This window comes from Acanthochromis polyacanthus, chromosome 2 (genome assembly GCF_021347895.1).
Source record: "Acanthochromis polyacanthus isolate Apoly-LR-REF ecotype Palm Island chromosome 2, KAUST_Apoly_ChrSc, whole genome shotgun sequence".
Lineage (NCBI taxonomy): Eukaryota > Metazoa > Chordata > Actinopteri > Pomacentridae > Acanthochromis > Acanthochromis polyacanthus.
In genome coordinates, this window is record NC_067114.1 from 19,742,865 (window position 1) to 19,762,285 (window position 19,421).

The 19,421-nt window shown below is 40.6% G+C and overlaps 1 protein-coding gene across 4 annotated transcripts in view; it reads left to right on the plus strand.

Annotated features, from left to right (window-relative positions):
- The window catches only part of LOC110955449 (protein unc-13 homolog C), a 115,989-nt gene that overhangs the window by 87,940 nt on the left and 8,628 nt on the right, over positions 1-19,421 (plus strand). For 3 of the 4 annotated variants that reach the window (XM_051960169.1, XM_051960162.1, XM_051960175.1), the window contains 11 exons: positions 815-941; positions 3,579-3,675; positions 5,267-5,410; positions 5,627-5,704; positions 7,490-7,567; positions 8,407-8,433; positions 11,624-11,712; positions 12,068-12,205; positions 13,121-13,244; positions 13,758-13,817; positions 16,090-16,170. In XM_051960169.1, coding sequence (XP_051816129.1) covers positions 815-941; positions 3,579-3,675; positions 5,267-5,410; positions 5,627-5,704; positions 7,490-7,567; positions 8,407-8,433; positions 11,624-11,712; positions 12,068-12,205; positions 13,121-13,244; positions 13,758-13,817; positions 16,090-16,170 — 1,043 coding nt within the window. The remainder of the gene's footprint in view (positions 1-814; positions 942-3,578; positions 3,676-5,266; positions 5,411-5,626; positions 5,705-7,489; positions 7,568-8,406; positions 8,434-11,623; positions 11,713-12,067; positions 12,206-13,120; positions 13,245-13,757; positions 13,818-16,089; positions 16,171-19,421) is intronic. The other variant, XM_051960174.1, reaches the window with a different exon arrangement.

A 19,421-nucleotide genomic window follows, 5' to 3' on the forward strand; every position in this document is an offset into this window, starting at 1 on the left:
TCCATTGATCCTCTGTGATGTTTCCTTCTACTACACGCCCAACTTTTTTCAAAATTTTTCTTCTAAGTGCCATCATCTCATCTGCAACCTAACACTGGATTCCTGCATGGTGTTTTCTCTTCTGTCTGACATCCATCCCACTGTTTCTTCTTCACTGATTTCCTTTATTTCCTCTCATCTCTTCTTTCCTCACTCTCTGCTGCACCATCACCATCCATCTCTTCTCCAAGGGATCCCATGGAAATGATTAATTGTTATGAAATGTCTACAGTGTGCTGGACTAAATGACTCAGCAGACTTGTCAGCTGACATGAAAGTCTAATCCATTTTAGCTTTAGTTTGTCTGCAGCCATTCAAGGGCTTTATTTTTTTTTTCTTTGGTGAGAGCTGGACCCATTCAGAGGCTCGGTTTTATTTTCTCATTCTTTGACAGCTCAAGGCTGTACATAATTGAGCTTGTTGAGATGTCGGATTGAAAGGGGCCGCTGCTGCTCAGGTCTCTTTTATGTTTATGAGCAATTTTTCTTATTTGTACAAGTATGTGTTGATATCTGCCTGTTCTTGTTCTTTCAATTTTTGTGAGAATATGTTGATAATTGAAGAAACAGAGCGCATACAACACACTTACTCTTTCATGAAGCAGGTTTGATGCTTTACTGCCTTATAATTTAGCATCCTGTCTAGTCGGTCCACAGATGTTTCTACGAGTGAGACTTTAACATAATACAACTTCATTTTCTCTGTCTGACTTTGCCTTCCGCGAGCAGTGTGCATACTGACGTGTGTGCCTCTCATCTTTTAATCTGCATTACAGAGCATGACAAGCACCGCCTATGCAAAAGCACCGAATACATGAATCTTCACTTCAAAGTCAAGTGGTTCCATAATGAGTACGTCCGTGACCTGCCGGCCTTCAAGGGGGTTCCACCTGAATATTCCCTGTGAGTGTCCTTTCATTTCCATACGCACACAAAGTGTACTGTACTGAACAAAAGTATGCAGATGAATTGGTAATGAGAAATTGTGCAAAGATGAAGAAAGACACACTCAGCTGAGGGTTTAGCAAGTAAGTATGATGTTCTGTTTTTGTGAGATGTTGATTTAACCATATGATCATTTTTGGATGCTGCAGTTTTTGATAGTTATCCTTCCCATTTAAATAATGAGGAAACACCTCTCCGCATCAATACAGATTGTTGCAAGACAGCTTGATTAAGTTTACCTAAAGTGGCAAGTGAGTGTCTATAAATCAGAGGACAAACAACTGTGGGTAAATTGAAAAGCGTAGGAGGGATTCTAAAGCATGACAAGACATTAGCAGACTGCTGCTAGCAACCAAGTTAACTTCTTAACCTTCTCACCTATTTGGTAAACCTAAATGAAAGAGCTTAGAACTGCTCACTGTCTGCATGTACCTGTTGAAAGAAAATCATAGTTTCTCTCTATAATAGAATATTTTGAGGCTCCTGACCTCACTGTGTGAAGTGCTGAGGCGACTTAGGCTGAGTTGGTGTTGAATAAACAACATTGAATTGCACTGAACTGAATAACAGAAGAACTGTAAGGTCAAAAAACATGAATGAAACTTAACTTAATAGGTAGCATCTTCAGGTTTCTGAAAATGTGCTTGTTTAAGTGATGATCTGGTGGTTGTTTAACCATCTGAACACCAGTACCTACCAGAGGGTTTGAAAGGCATGCTCATTTTTTTTAAAATCACCAACATTTTATCAGAGCAACAAACTTTAAAACCAAAAAGAATCTGTGGATTTTCGTCTTTCAGGAAGTCCTCTCACGAATCATGTGCGACTTTGTTTCACCAAGAAAAATTACCAAAGCTTAAAGTTGTGATATTTCATCAAAATAATGTCTTATTTTAAAATTTGGCAAAAAAAAGTAATTCCACTAACCAGAATCTGTAAAAAACACACACAAAACATTCCTCAGTTTGGACAACTGTGAAGCCATTAGTGACTCAGCTCTGACTAACAGTCATGTCACAAAGATTTCAAGGACTTTTTATCTGAACTGAGCTGAACTGTAAGTAGAGAGTGTAGAAACTAATCAAACCTGCAAGTAGTAAAATATCTATAATATGAATCATCAGATTTTTTTTCTAGCATTTGGAAGAATATTGTACATGTAAATATTCAAAGAAATTCAAGTTAAATTTTTTATGATTGATTTCATTTTAAATGCACAAAATACATTTTCAGTGTTTATTTCTAGCCATTAGTTTGCTTTTGTCTGTAGAGGTGCCGGACTTTATGTTACAATGAAAACTGAGCGCTCAGTGAATGAAAATGAATGAAATACAGGAAAGTAAAAGGATAGCAAGGGTCATGTTTAGTTGTTTCAAGATGAAATTTTATTAATAAAGACAAGTGCAAATATTTTTCCTTGTTCACACCACTTAATTCAGTGGTTATTACACCCTCAAATTACTGTACACCTTTATTATTAGATAAGAAGCTGTCAGAATTATCAGCAAAGCAAATGTATGGATATTTAAGTAAATTTTAGAGATGTTTGCATTTAAAATGTCTGAAATTGTCCAAAAACTGATCTGCTGAACTAATGAAAAATGTCGTTTTGCAGCCTGAGGAAATGCTGTTGCTACACCAAAACTGTTTTTCTTTATCGTCTCAATTTTGAGCCATACTTCAGTAGCAATTCCAGAAAAGGCTTCTGTAATGGCTAACAGAATGAATGTGATTACAACAATGTCTGTGCTGTCTAGTGCATTACAGCAAGCCTTTAAGCAAGCAGATCATAGACTGTTTAGAAAGACAAGACTAATTTAGAGCCCAAAATTTGTTCTTCTTTTTTCGCGTAATCGCATAATTGTGTGCAGCAAAGCCGGGATAGCTGCAATATAAACACGTGCAATGCAAGTAGGGAACACCGTGCCCTCTCCCATCCAGCCGGTCTATCAGAGTAATGACTCACCCTCCCCGTCTCCAAAACTGTCACTCAAACACCATCTCCAGCAGCACTCATTCTTCCAGAGGCATACACATCATGCATGCAGTCGCACACACGCAGCCTTTTCCTGTCGTCTGCTCGCCTCTCCCCTCTTTCTCCGTCGCCACGCCCACCTTATTTATTGGCTCTCCCTCGTGAGGCAGATGCCCTCAGCCGGAGTACAAAGCAGCTTGGGGGGACATCCGTTGCTCTGAGGACAAACCCAGGCACTATATGAAACAAGGAAATGGCAAAGTGAGAGCGACAAAGCAACATTATTATTCCGCTAACAAATGTACGTCTCTCATCTGTCCCAGCCTGTCCTGTCCTCTGCTGTCCTCTGTCTGAGCCTCGCAGTCTAATCTGTTCGCAAACTGAAACCCGATATCAGCATCTACACAGAACTGCAGCCTTGCTCAAAACCGCAGAGAAATCTGCTAAGATTTGAGTGTATGATTCAACTACGTTCTTTAAATAGAAAACCTCTGCATCTGAATTGTTGTAAATTGTGAGTGATCTCGTGCTCCAGACAGCTGACAACAACAACATGCTAAAAAAACAAAACCATCCGACCATTTCACCCTTCAATGATAGAAGACTTGTCTTTTATTCAGGTGGTTCGAGCCATTTGTCATTCAGTGGCTTGATGAGAATGAGGACGTTGCCATGGATTTTCTCAATGGAGCGCTGGAAAGGGACAAGAAAGATGGAGTGAGTACAGAATTGCATTGTTTCTCAGGATGCAAATTTTTATATTTACCCACCCGCGCCACTTAGGAGAGCTTTTTTATTCACAAGGACGACTTGCTCAGATTGAATTTACCTCTAGAGGAGGAGGATTGGAGGGGATAAAAGAAATTTCACGCAGTCAGAAACACCTCTCGCCTTGAGACAAGAGAGGAATATAAATGAAATTTCAATTAAAAATTTATATAATCAGGAAACAAAATGTGATTTTTTTTGGGGGGGGGACAGAAAAAAGCACAGGAGGATATTAGGCAGTAATGAGAGGAAATGTGCAAAGCCTCACAAACCAAGTGGAATATACTGATGAACCTTCACATGTGTTTGGTTGCTCGCTCATTTGTTCATGTTTATCAGAATTAGAGATATTTTCCATCTCATGCATTTAATCACATCGGCACTTATGATTGCTTCTGTAAAAATCGCACAGCACTGCACTATTAAAGTAACTGATTAACCAATACATTTTATAAAAATTTATCCAAAATGACTTTTGTAATGTCAGCAACAGGTATTCTACTAGAATTATAGCGTTGTCTGTGTAAAGGACCAATTCAGAGATCTTGCATCAAAGACTTTAACACACAGCCTTTGAAAACAGCAGTTCTGTCTTGTGAAGCTTTATAAAGTTGGAAATGTATTCTTGTGTCATCCACTCATGGCTCAAAATATAAAACTGTTTTGTTTTTTTTAAAAAGTATCCATTGCAAAATTTGAATGAGAAAAATTAAAATTTGCAGGTGATTGCTAGTCTGCGATGTCTAAGTGAAAGATTATGGAAAGTGTAGAATCTAGTTATTTTGGAGCTTGTGCCATGGGAGGAATTAAAACTAGGGATGCACAGTATTAAATCACTTGAGTACGCTTAAAGGTGATACACTCTGTCCATATCTGTCTGGGTACGTTAATTTTATTGTCAACAAAGCAAAAAGCTTTTGGCCTCCTGCTCGGTGTTCAAACAACATATTCCACACAATTTTCAAGCAGTCAGGTGTAATGTTTTGTGAATATTGGCGCATTCATTCATTGACTGTCTTCACTAGACACAGTTAAATACTGGAACTTTGAATCATTTTTGATTTAACGCAGAAAATGTGACAAAATGCAACATTTAATAGTAAAATCCTCTTTGCATCAGTTTTAAACTACTTTTTTACTCTGGTTCCATAAAAAAAAAACTTTATTTTTATAATTTATGTCTACTGTGAATAAATGCAGGCACTCACATATATTTTTGTGCTAAATCAAGAGTTGTGTGTTACGAGTCCACTCCAGCTGCTCTTCAGTGTTCACATAAACCTGCTGCAGGAGTGTCATCAGCAGTAAGTGGTCTTGAATCGTGCTGTGTGAGTGATGTTGTTACAGAGTTGTTGGTACATTAATCGAATGTCCTCTTCACTGTCCTAAACAAAGTTACACTATTGTGAGACGCTTAAAGGTCTTAAGCTCTACATCTGTCTCCCTCTTGTTTGCCCCCCCCCCCCCCCCCCCCTTTCTGTCTCCCATCTTTCTCTGTTTAAACTCATGACCGTCTCTCGTCCTCTCTTCCCTACAACAGTTCCAGCAAACCTCGGAGCACGCCCTCTTTTCCTGTTCAGTGGTGGATGTGTTCACTCAACTAAACCAGAGCTTTGAGATTATCAAGAAGCTGGAGTGCCCAAACCCACAGGCTCTGGCTCACTTCATGTGCCGCTTTGCAAAGGTCAGGCTCTTTGGAAAAGGCCTCCTAGTGAATCCCGAGTACCAATGCTGGGAGTAATAACTGGCAATTAAAGAGTTTGCCATTGATCCAAGCAGACTCTTCTGTATATTTGTTGTGTGGTATTAGCTTGTTATTGGCTAGTGACTCTTCAGTGAGATTCGATGGTAGGATTGCAAACAAACTGTAATTTTAACACTGCCTCTCTCAATCCTACAGACTATCAACAAAGTTCTTCTGCAATATGCTGCAATCGTGTCCAAGGACTTTCCTTTGCATCTGAGTAAGGAGAATGTGGTAAGTGCCCACTCAAAGTCTGCAAATGTTAGAAGCGAAGGTAACATTTTTTCTATCTGTTTTTTTGGTGCAATAGCAAATATGGCAAGTCAGATGATTGTGTTTGTATGATTACTGTCTCCAGCTGCCGTTGTCATGGAGACTGTGAAAAAATGTTTAAAATAAAAGCCCAGCCTGTTATACGCAGAGCCCTGCCCTGTCTCCTGTTATACACTTAACAAAGTGTCTCTATTAACCGAGATGCAATTATTCATTTCACAGCCCATGGCTGATATGGAAAAGTCATTGGTATTTTCTGGGCTCTCTGTCCATTGTTTAATGTGACGGATGAATCCCGAGCTTTGTGAGTGGCCTAATTATCCACACGGGTCTTTGAAGTTGAAGCGAGAGATAACACACGGCGAACTAGCGGAGGAGGCAGATGTTTCTTTACAGTGTTGACAGGCTCATTACAGCTGTCCCAGAGAAAATATGAAATGTCCCTTCTCCGGGCAACACTGAGGAGACAATTGATGTAAAAAAGGAACTGAGAGGAAGACAAAGTTACACAGGGGCACAGTTACATCATATTAGACCTACTGTAGTCTAGTTAGACAGCAGGGCATGCATGATGTACATCATATCTATTGTTCCCAAACATCTAGTTTGTGTTCTTCTTTGGTGGATTCCAACTTTGCACTCTCCAGTATTTAAAAAATTTGAATAATAAAATCATTTTTCTGGAAGCAAAAAAGTCCTTAAATCATTTTGTGACTCCTCAGATTTATCCTGAGATCCTTTGGGACATCCCATTCCCCAGATTAGGAATCACCCAGGAGACCCACTTTGAAGACACAGAGAGAGAGATTTATAGAACTGAAAGGAATCATGTCATAATATTAATAATATTAGCAGACAATTTTGCTGGCTTAGCATCCTTCTATTCAAACAGGGAAATAGTCTCTTTTTTCTTTGCCTTCTACCATCCAGCCTGATATCTGAGCAGCCTCTAGCATTAAAATGATACTGTAGATCCATTGCACATGTTTCACCCTCTTTTACACTAGAAATATGTAATTGTGGGAAATCTCCAGTGGTATTCAGATTGAGAATGTTTAATCACTTCTACACAAATATGCTCATAAATCTAGTAGAGAGCAAGCCGTTATGTGTTCCCGCTGAGACAGTATTGGCTGCTTTGGGGACTGAAAGACACCAATCATCCTTCTCCTGTGGGGTGCTGAATTATAATTTTCCTACTGTCCATTACCACTATCATAGTTTTGGTGCGTTTTCTACACAGATGGGTTATTTTTTTTGGTGGGGACAGATAATGTACATAATATGCGACTGTCTGAAAACTCTGAGGAATGACTCTGGGTCTCCATAAAAAGCAGCGTGATTAATGTCTGTCATCTGTTAAACTTGTTCCGGAGCTGAGAATCGATAACGCCTGACACATTCAGTGCAGATATTTCTTTCCTTGTTGTGTTACAACTGTGGACTAGCACAGAAAACTTGCATCTTGGTATAGATGATGTGTCAGGAAATCAAAACTGATGGATTTTACAGTTGTTGGCCCCGTGATATTTCTGACATTTCACATTATGTTTTCAATGGGGTAGTTTCCAACTCACAAACCGTAACAATACTGTGATGATGGCTGTAAAACAGGGAGTTTATTGTCCTCTGTGTATTGCAGGATGTCAAGAAACAATAAAAATATATTTTATATTTTCAGCATGTTGGATAATGCAGCGTGCTATATAAAGCAACCTAGTCATACTCATTCTGCTCCTTTTACAGCCCTGCATCCTTCTCAACAACATTCAGCAGCTTCGTGTCCAACTGGAGAAGATGTTTGAATCAATGGGTGGCAAACAGGTCTGTCCTTACAGCATATTTCTGCAATGTCTGCATCAAGGTTTGAGACAACTCACTTTCAATTCAAATTGAAATTTGTGACCTTAAATTTAATAAAATCTGGACTTTTTTTGTCAGAATAATGTAGACATTTGGACAATGCCATTGATCTGTTCCCTTCCACTGGAGGGACAAATCACAAGGTTAACCAAAGAGCACCGTCCTCTTGGGCTTTTGGGATTCAGAGTCTTGCTAAAGGACACTTCAGCAGAGTTGGTGCCAGTTAATATGGAAACTTAAACCTCCCTCCTCGCAGCAGCGCTCCGCTGCCATAAAATAAATGCTGTGTCATTATTATGTAAATGATGACTTTAGTTGACATTTGTGTGAAGTGAAGGTGAGTTGACCCCAACAGTGATGTGCTGTAATCTTCCCCCACAGTTCTGCACATAACCATCCAGTAGTCCAATCTGACATGTGGCTCAGTTTGCTAATACCACCCCTCCGACGACTACCTCTACTGCTGTTCCTCAATAACTTCCTGTGTATCCCATCACTATTTCTCCAACTGTAATCCCCCCCTCTGTGTATAACGTGTTGACTTTTTATTTTCTAAATGATGAATTAAAACCCCTAAAATCTGTGTGTTGCATTACAAGCACAGGTGAATATTTTCTCTGTCGACGTGTCGGTCTGTCAGTGTAACCTGAGAAGCAGCCGCCATGGCTTCTTGTGACTTACATGCATGTGTCTACTCTAGTTTCTAATGCCTGTCTTGCCTTGCGTTTTGTCTCCTGTCGTTGTGTCTTCTGTTTTCCCCCCCGTTTTCCTTTTTTTGTGCTCTCTCTCTCTGTCTCCAGGAGGAGGGGGTTGTGTCCTTCTGTAAGGTGTGTGCAATAGGACTCGTCAACACCCCTTCTCACCATTTACCAAACGATACGACAAAAGCACGCCCCCTCCCCCCTTCGTGCCTCCCCCTGCCACCCCTCACGCTCCTACGCTTCTCACCCCACCTCCCCACACACTCCCCCAACCCCTCCAGCAGCATGTGCCACAGAGCATACGGAAACTGAATTACCCATCACCCCTCCGGACAGGCTGCTCAAGCTCACCATCCCCTGTGCTTTGGGGATAGTGGCTCAAATCAACCACCCGATCCCATCTTTATTTTTAGCTTGCTTTCTTTTTATCTGTCCACTGTTTCTCTTGATCCATGGCTAATTTAGAAGTGTGATATTTATTTTAGGTCATTGGCCCCCTCCCTTTCTCTTTTACGCTGACACACAGAGCAGAGTCAGAGGCTCACCAAGTCGCTGTGGTTTTGATCTTCTCTTTCCATTTCCCAAGCTGCAGCCACAAAATGCTTCAGATAGGATTTTTCAGTCCGTGTTTAACGAGCTTCTCAAACACCTACAAATCTCCCCAGCCTCGCCCTCAGCTGAGGTGCTGCTGCTGCCTAACTGTTTGCAGATCTAGACCTTGATCACTCCCAGGTCATTATTGTCTGAAGAATAATGACACTCGAAGTCTTTGCCTTCCCTTCAAAAAGTCGGGCTGTGAATTCCCCAGTTAATGGACAGTCGAGTATATCTTAAAGAATGTCCCTAGTAATTTCTCTGGAATGCTAATTGCAAAGCCAGAGTGTATTTCAGGTGAAAGTTTCCATTAGTTTTCTGCCTGCATAGGAGGCCATTCATTACCGAATAGTTCCCTATCAGCAATTAACTCCCACAGAGCCAATGTAATTACCAAGAGCTGTTATCACAGTGCTACCAATAACAGAGATTAGCAATAATCTCTTACACTGCCCATTTATGGAATCATCATAGACTGATCTCTTCAGATTGGTATCAGACTTTATTTTGGATGTCACCCTGTTTGCAAATATGCTTTCCTCACTTTAGAGAAGGCAGTTTAATAAACCTTTATTTATTTGGCCTTGTTAGTCATTTTGGACAAACTGTACTGCAGAATAACAACCTGCCAGTGAATAGATATTGCAGTGTTGAAACAGGCAAAGGGAAGCAAAGCTGGGCTGCAGCTGATAGGCTGTCAGCCAGGGGAGAGTTTGTACACTCTGGAGGACTCTGGATGCCAGTCAGTGTCGAGTGAAACCAGCTACCATGGAGGAGCCAGGTGCTCCGTGAATTCCAAACACGATGTTTTCTTCGTATAAAGTTTAATTAACAGCATAAGAAGTGCCTTCAGTTCCGGAGTGGACTATGTATAAGAACTATTGTAGTGACACTGGTACATACAGTGACAGCTTAAGCAAGGCTCACGTTTAGTTTCTGCTCAAGTTCTATTCATTTGCATCCATACGTGTTTACATAAAACATCCACCATAGGACTCTAAACAATATGTCCCATTTCCAAATCAAAGACCTTATCTTTGACCTGACTCCTCAACGATTATTCTTTGATATTTTCAAACCACAAAACTTCCTTCACAGAAATTCCCACGTCTACCTTTAAATCAAGGTCTTTTTCATCAGGGCTGCAGTTAGACATTTCACTGGAGCATCAGGAATCACATGAGGTCAGAATGGAATTTTCTCCTCTCAGGCGGTGACAGGTGCTGGGATTTATCTAACGGTGGGGTGAATTTCCTTTGCCAGCATCCCCATTAAAAAAGAGAAAGAAAATAAAAGGAGAATCTCAATTTCTGAAACTGCCAAGCTACAGATTAGAGACCAATCTAAAACTTTCCCCAGGCCAGGGTGGACTGATAAAAGACCAAGGCCAACAGTATGTTTTTGCTATCACTTGAAAAAGATGTCATTTGTTACTCAAACTGTAAAATAACAACTCAAACCTCTAAGGGCAATTTTCTGTGTGACAGAAAAATCTCACATGCTGTGATTACCTCCATTGAGGTGACAGCAGTATGAATGTGTATGCATGTGTACACGCATACATAGAAGTATAAATCTGTCTTGTTCATGCTCCAGATAGGGGCATGTCTGCAGAATAACAGTGTCTATAAAAAGTATAGTTTACACATCCGCTTCCCAGCTGAGCCATCCGCCATTAGAATGTGTGAGATGAGCGGCTCCATGGCTAAGCTTATCGGGTCTAATGTGATGATCTGTCATGCATGCGGTGCGGTGCCTCGCCTCACACATCCATCTCAGCACTGAGCCTCAACAACATGTGTTCACCGCCCCCATCTAAAACATCAATATTTGGACATTTGTACGTGGCGAACGTAACTCATAAGCACTGAGACAAACAGATGCACTCATACATGCATTTACTGACACACAAATGCACTCACACATGAAGTCCACTGGAAATATCCCATATTCACCCATGCATTTTTTTTAGAATACACCAAATGAACACAAACAAGTACACACCTGGGCATCCATCACATGCACATTCATAAATATGGCACTGCAGTAACCCAACACATGCCATGCATGGGCATGTAAGTGCTGTGAATACATTTTAGAAATGTTTATGTATGAGCTGGTATTAAAAATTGTTGACTGTAAGTTCATGTTTGCTCTGTCAATATATAAATATTTAGGTACATAGTACAGTGATTTCATAGGCTTGCAGTCACTGAAAATTGTACACTTGAATACATACAGTACTGACGCAAACCCACTACAGTGTTCTTCTTGAAAACAAGAAGTCAGGACAGATGAGAACATCATACATACGGGGCTTTATGTGTAGATGTGAGAAACCTTTACTCCCTCAGATGTAGTGGCTGACAGCCTTCTCTGTTTTCTTTAATGTATGTAACAGTGCACAAAAATGCTCCCTTTTGAAAGACCACTAGCTGGCTGCTTCTTTGCTGACACCATGTCTCATGACTCGGCTAGTGATCATAGCAGCGCTCGGAGGTGAGCTGTCCATTGGTATTCAGAGCGTTGCTCGGCACAGATGGCAGGCAGAATGAGTAGGAGGCCACCTGCAAGGCAGGTTACCTCTCCTCTGTGCCTGTTGCCCCCAACCCCCCAAACTCCCACCCCAGTTGAGGCATCCTCCAGAGATACAGGGTTGTAGTGAGTGTGAGCTACTGTATGGAGTGTAGTGATGTGGTAACTGTCTGTTTCCCACTGACAGCTGGATGCAGAGGCCAGTGATCTGCTAAAGGAGCTGCAGAATAAACTCAACACAGTGCTGGATGAGCTCAGTGGAGTGTTTGGCTCAAGGTGAGCATTAGTGTGACTCAAAATTTGTGTGTGTCTGTAGAGGTCGTTTGAATGGGTTAATGTCTTTATTCATGTCTTGTTCTGTCAAAGAAATTGTATTACAAGGCTGCTTAGTTATTGACAGGCATGTACTCAAGGTATAATTGGCTCAAGCTCATGCTGTGCACCATGCTTCATGAGCACAGCAAGTTGCTAAATGTTTCAGCTTGAACAAAAGACACCCCTGCTCTTAACTCCTTATCAATAATATAATAGCAGCAGGAGAGAGCTAGCACCTATTCAGAGTGACTAACTTTCACTGCTGTGGCCTTGCATGTGAAATGGATTTAAAAGCTTGCTGCTGTCCATCACCCAGTTTCAAACCTGTGATCGAGGACTGTGTGAAGCAGATGAACCAGGAGCTGGTTCAGATGAAGGGTTCAGCCAAAGGAAGCAACGCTGCCATGGATGCAGAGACTGTTCTCCGGCCTCTTATGGATCTTCTGGATAAAAAGTGGGTATCTGTTGATTTCAAAGTTGTGACATGAAGGTCAGTTTTGTCCTTTTGACCTCAACAGGCGCCACCCTCTCTAGCTAAGTATTTGAAAATAATTCATCCAAGAACTACAGGTAGCCATACATCCACACAGTGATAATTAAGGATCTAAATCAGAGTTGCTTTATCGCACCAATTGCAGATACTAAGAATTAGTAGCACATTTTTTTTGATGTGGTCATTGCAGCACCTTGCCAGATGACAGTGCATTTTGCTGCAGCAAAAACTGAGCCAGATTTAACTTTCTTGGCAGAATAATTTATGGTTGCTTTTTTTCACATATTGCTGTTGTTTCTGAACACTGCCTTAGTCACAAAAACCAAATAATCCTCCTTACTGTCAGTCACTTCATTAACCATGTTTCATCTTCAGACGTGATGACAGTTGAGGCATTTCCAACTTTAGTTCTGCTTTACCTAATTCGAGGCCCTCCAAATGCCACTATAATACTCACTGCCACAGACAGAGGGAGACACATTATCTGGTAATGTCTTTTATTTCAACCTGTATTTACTTCCGTGGCATTCTCAAATGACATCCTTGAAAGAACTGATAGAGTTCAGCTGAGCTCTGGGAATCGTTCTCAACCGTTTGTCAAAGCAACATTGAGGCCAATGGGGTATTACAGGGAATCCTTTTAATGATATGGAAATACCAAATCCTTCCTCCTGTCTCTTAGACCCTGCTTGCACAATAGGGTGAGATTAAAGCCTAAAGCTGCTGCATTTATTCTATAAGTCACAGGTGTTTTTCTTTATTTAATCATATTATTTATGAAGACATCATTACTTGGAGCCTTTAGCCATGTTAGCTCCGTCTGAGACTCGCGCTTCCACTCTTGATCTGACAAACACCCTCTTTGCCGCTTTGCAGTTTGATGTTATTTGCCAAGATTTGTGAGAAGACAGTCCTGAAACGAGTCCTCAAAGAGCTATGGAAAATTGTGCTGAACACCATCGAGAGAACAATTGTTCTCCCTCCACTGAGTGACCAGAGTGTGAGTTTCATCAATTATCTGTCTCTTTCCCGTTTCTCTTCCTCTGCGCATCTCTCGGCTTGGCCTCCACCTCCCTCCTCTTGTCCACCTGTCTGTTTCTCATTTCCTCCATCTGTTCAGCTCTCCTGCTCCCTCATAACACACAAATTACCGTACAGGAAATGAAACAATGTGGCATCTCCAAATCTCCACATACGAAGAGTAAATTTTTCATATTGTTAATCCTTCTGTAAGACCTTGGTTGACATATTTTATTTTAGAAATATTGCTTCTGTTGTTGTCAGTGGTGCCAGACAAGTTTTAATGCCATAATGTGGAGCAGTTTTTCAAACATTTTCATCTGCTTCCTGTTTTAGCAGTGAGTCCATGTTCGAGATTTTGTCCCTTCATCTTTTGCTGCTGAGTTTGTTCATATAATCCCTTTTTTTAACCCCATCATCACCAATTGAGTGTTTCTGGCTTTGTTTACCTTCTGCACATGTGATGATGGAAACATATCTGTTTCTCCAACAGCAAGGTGCTCAGATGATCTTCAGTGCTGCCAAGGACTTGGGACAGCTGTCCAAACTGAAGGTAATGTTTGACTGGACCTATGGCAGACTTTGCATATCTCTCTATTCTCCATCCTGTCTGAGCCCTATGATGTCTGTCTCCAAAGGGACTTCTCAAAGCTTAAGGATAAGACAGTGATGTATTTTGCATACTTGTACACCAAATGTATAAATATGCTGATCATGAACTATCTAGCATATTTTGATCAGCATATCAGAGCCATTGTAGATGCAATAGTCGTGCACAGACAGAAAGAAACCCAGCATGCAACTGCACTCTATCCACATTTCCATCGCTTACCGGATACATACCTACATGTCACTGCACATAACATAATGACATGCTACTAAAAATAAAAACTAGATCATTCAGAAACAAAGTCATGTAAGATAATGTAGGTTTTGGTATTGTATATTACAGCTCGGTACAACGAAACTAGGCAGGTGTCTAATTGCTAATGTAACTGGAGGATGTTTAATCCCTTGAGCTCTGCATAGGGAGGCACTGGAATGGATCAGTAGCTACACTGTGTTTTCACAAACAGCTCCAGTGTGACAATAACTCTGAGAGGCATTGTACTTCTAAACCACACAGGGCCTGCAAACTAATGTGTCTTTAACAGTGAACATATGCATGCATTTGTGCACTGATTTGTTCGTATTTACGTTTTGTGTGGGACTGGTGTGTCTGATGTCCTTTGAGGCAACATCTGGGTACTGATCATCAGTACACAGATGGGTGTGTTTCTGTCTCCCTCCCACAGCATTAAAGTGCTTTATCATCCCCTTGTTATTGTGATTATGACTGATATTCTCCAGCTTGTCTACTTTTCTCATGTTCGATATGTCTACGTTCACGTTTATTCAGTTATTTTCTGTTACAGTTCCATCCTCAATGAGTCTAGTTTAATGTCATAATTTCTATCTTCTGTTCTTCTGTTCATATAGTGTACCATGATTTGCGACAAAGTCTTGCACGCAAAAAAAAAAAAAACCTCACAAATTGTTCTTATAGCTCTGTGACCTTTGACTCCTGTAATGGCGTAGATTTAATGGAACAGCAGAGGAGCTAGTTGCTCTGATAGGCTGTTTGTCCGTAGCACATAATGCTCTGCACAGGACCACTTTAACATCCATGTCCTTTGACCTCTGCAAATCCCATGTTCATCTCTGTGCAGCGCTTATCTGTCTAAAAGGCTAAGAGATGGCTTGTACTGCATTTTCAGCTTTCTTTAATTGCATTTCTTTAATGAATGTACAAGTGAGGACATGTAAGTAATACTATTAGACTCAAGTGGAACATTCTACTGGCGCAATCATAATTAAATGAACGGTTCTGAAAAAATCCCAATGAAAAGATATTGTTTATGGCCAGATAACAAGCGTAATGTTCAAATGGGCTGAGAATTTCTTCCTGTGTACCATATCTAGTTTTTTTTTTTTTTTTTTAAACAACATAACGTGATATTACTTTCACTCGATGGAGAGACTGTTGGAACAGACACAATGCAAGTCAGTTTAATGTTGGCATGGAAACCAGACAACGCTTTAGCATCGATGTTGATTAAGGCGTTTAATTACTCATAGTAGATCTTTATAAATTGTGTTTAAAACAGACTAGTGGTTGGTTACATCTATACCATTTGCTGATTACACCTGTGTGTTTATGTGTGCTTCATCCGAGGGGTGGGATTTGCATTCCCCCAGTGCTGCGCCGTGTGCATGCATCTTCCATTGTGGTTATGTTGATTATATGTTAGCATCCGACATTAAGCTCCTTCAAGCGTCCACACACTTGTGTATTGTTGGACACACGAAGATACCAGACACAGGGAACGTTTCAGATTAGGACCAACATTTGTATCAGTGTTCGTCTCAATAATTTAGTTTCTTCAAAGTCCCGTTTCATGAAACATTAATGCTATTTTGTCTGTGCCCTGTTAAGGAAACATCTTGGAAATAAGACAGTGCCAGAAGTTATTTACTGTAATCAATTCACAGATCAGCAAAGCTTCAAATAGAATTGACAAAAACATTTTTCATGATTAAAATAGATTTTTAGAGTGCTGGTGTGAGACAGCGGGGTCAAATTTATCAGACACTCTGCAGTTAAAGTGACTGCAACTGGTTCTGTTTTATGAACGGGAAACGCACTGTATCTTGAGTGCTGTGGTTCACTTAAGGTCACCGCCATTACGGTGGAGAAACATCTTAAAATTCTAAGTGTCTGAATGTGACTTGTAATGTTGTTTTGCTTACTGCAGACTGTTTCACTTTCTCTGGTATCCTTCCAGGAGCATGTCATTCGAGAAGAGGCCAGAAGTCTGACACCACGCCAGTGTGCAGCCATGGACCTTGTGCTTCCCACCATCAAGGTTAGTTTTTTATTTAGTGCGCTGTTGGCTGTACAGAATGGCTAAACAACAGATGCACACAGCAAACCGGTGACAGACAAATGAGTTAAATGCTCGTGTAAAGCCTGCAATCCTGTGCTCAACTGCATCCATCTGAGGGATGTAATTAGTATGCAGGAATATTGAGAGATGTCCAAAACCTCTCAGCAAAATAAACCATGAGCTGCAGCATTTCACTTTACTGCCATGCCACTATGTTTTGAATGGATATGAGACGGTTTCAGGAGCGAGCCTGAAAGAGGAGAGTTATGGTGAGGTGCCGCTAGGGGAACACAAAGTACCGAGAAAACTAATTGATTTTTCTGTTACCAGGGTAACCACCTGCAGGGTCAGATCAAGCACATCACAGGGATTCTTTTCATCAGTATTCCAATGAGAACAGTCAATTAACACAGCTGGGTTAAGGAGAAGAGGGCAATTGGATGAAGAAATGCTGTGCAGAGGTTTACCTGCAGCATATCCTCATGTAATCTAAAATGGCATCAAATGTGTTTTATATGTTGACTTCTACTATTATAAATGACCCAAAACCTAGTCTGTGTACTGTATTAAGGAGTCAAATGTAATACAGGAAAAAAAATTACAGAGAGGTTGCACATTCCTTCATTTTTACACAAGTAAGGAAATAAGCTGAAAATGAACTAGTTTTGCTTGGTTTTGAAAAGTGAACTCACACACAGTATAAATATGAAACGGATTATCCCACTGAAAATATTTCATCCAGAGTGAACTTTGAACCTGTGAAAACTAATGGGTAGGATAATGAGTAAATGCACTGGACCAGAAAGAGGTTCACGTATGTCAGAGCAGTCCATTAACAGATTCCCAACAATACCTCATTTATGCCTTTCTTTGAACTCTGACCTGTGGATGTTTTTAGAAGACAGCTGTTTCGGCTTTCTCATCAAATTTGGATTTCCATCCATCCATTATCTGTACACCTCTTAATCCTCATTGGGATTGCCGGGGAACTGGATTCTATCCCAGCTGACTCAGGGTGAAGGCAGGCGACACCCTGGACAGGTCGCCAGTCTCAGGGCTACGTATACAGACAAACAGTCACACTCTCATTCACACCTAAAGATAATTTAGAATTATCAATTAACCTCAGCATGTTTTTGGACTGTGGGAAGAAGCCAGAGTACAAAGAGAAAACCAGGCATACACAGGGAGAACATGCAAACTCCATGCAGAAAGATCCCAGGAAAGTCCAGGACGGGAACCACCAAGCCCCTGTGCAGCCCAACTTTGGACAAATAAATAAAATTGTATGTCACATATTACAACCCTGTGAGGACAAAATAAGTACATATATACGAGGCACGCAGAAATGAAAAATGTATCACCTATTTTAACCTAATTGCAGTAAACATTTTACCTGAGGATCCTTTGGGCTGAGTCACCTCTTTCCTTTAATTTGAGAGCACAAATGGGTCATTTTCAGAATACATGCCATGCTTTTCACAAGAAGACCCTCATCAGTTGTTTACCCTATTGCCAGATGTAGATGGTGCATAACTATGAAATATAGAGGATCGCTTACTTGTTCATATGTGCCAAAGACTGAAATCAAGAGAAAAATATAACCTCAACCTTGCAAACAACTAGTTAGCCTTGAGTACAGGGAATAAGAAAGGAAACAAGGGACTGAAATCAAGAAAAAAGACGACATAAATGACAAAGAAAGAAATACATAAAGGGGATATTGGGATGGATATAAAAAAGTTTAGGAGCAACGGGGAAAGAAGACATGTTGGAAGGGTGGCTGTTTGACAGGTAATTTTGTCAGAGGCAGGGTGATATTTTGAGCATGCAGTTTGACTCTGGTCTTTTTGCCAGAGGGAGTTGAGCGTTGCAGCCTAGCAGTAACGCTGTGGGCATATTTCAACATGAGGCAAAACTTTTCTCAACCAGCACACTTTCTTGTATCAGCTCTGAGGCCATGATGAGGTTATTAGAGTGGCATTTTTTATTTTAATAAAAATAAACTGCATAACTTACAATCCCCCACAGCAAAATGAGACAAAACTGTTGATGACATGCATGTATGCATGTCGTAAATACTCAACTTCTTCAATTCTTCTTGCGCCATGTTGGGAAATCCTGTAAAAGGGCAAGTTAGACTATTATAATACGATTTCTTAAAAAAGAAAATTCTTGTAGGGCCTTATAATGTCATTTGAACTAATCCAATTTGCACTTGGATGTGTTTTTAAAAAAGTACAGCTTTATTATCACTTAAAGCGAGCTTTGCCTTAGTTTCATGCTAATTCGTGACAGAAAGCATAAACGTATGTTTGCAAAGTAGATTTGCTGTTTGCTGCAGGCTGTTTTGTGGATTAAGGATGTGCAGTTTCTCTTGCAGTGTTTACCATTTTGTCCTTTTTCTCTCTAAAAACTCCACCCATGACTCATCCCCTGCATGCCAGATTATGTACAGTTCACAAGAGGCACATGTCGGTCAAATTTTATGACTCATGAGTCATTGGTCAGGCAGAAAACAGTCCCTCCTCCTGTGTTGAGTCACTGCCAAGTACTGACCTGACACCGGTCACAAAATGTTTGCCAGCGCCCTCTTTACTGGGGTGGGTCAGTCTGTGTCTGAGGAAGACGGTGCTGCTAAGATGTCACCTGGCAGCCATATACAATGTGCAAACAGTATCTCCGTTTACTGTATTGTTGATCAGTGTGTACCAACTTTTAAACTTGGATCACGGCAACAGACTCTCATCTTACACCCTGACAAATACAGTGGTGTTCAAGTCGCTTAAAATTATCCTTCTTATCTGAATTAGCATAAGCAGATGTCAATATTTCTTACAGATTGTCTTCACATTCACACTCATGGGGAGGATTTTCTGTTCATTACAACTGCTGTGTAGAGGTAGCAAATACTCCTTTGTTAGTATTTAAAGGGCACTTTTCAAGTATTAATTAGATTTGGGTTATTTAGTGTTAAAAATGTGTGATGGTAGTTATTAATATAACATAGTACCCTGAAAAAACAGTTAGAAATGTGAAATTCTTTTGTTTGTAGACCAGTGTGCTCCTTTGTCTTTGTAAAGATCATGTGTTACAGAGAAGAGCCAGCTGAACAAATAAGCACAAAAGAATAAAGCAGTGCATCCTTTCTTAAGAAGATCTGTCCATGGTCACCCTCCCACCTTCCATATGTGGGAGTGGTGACAACATTTGAAAGGAACTCAAAGCTT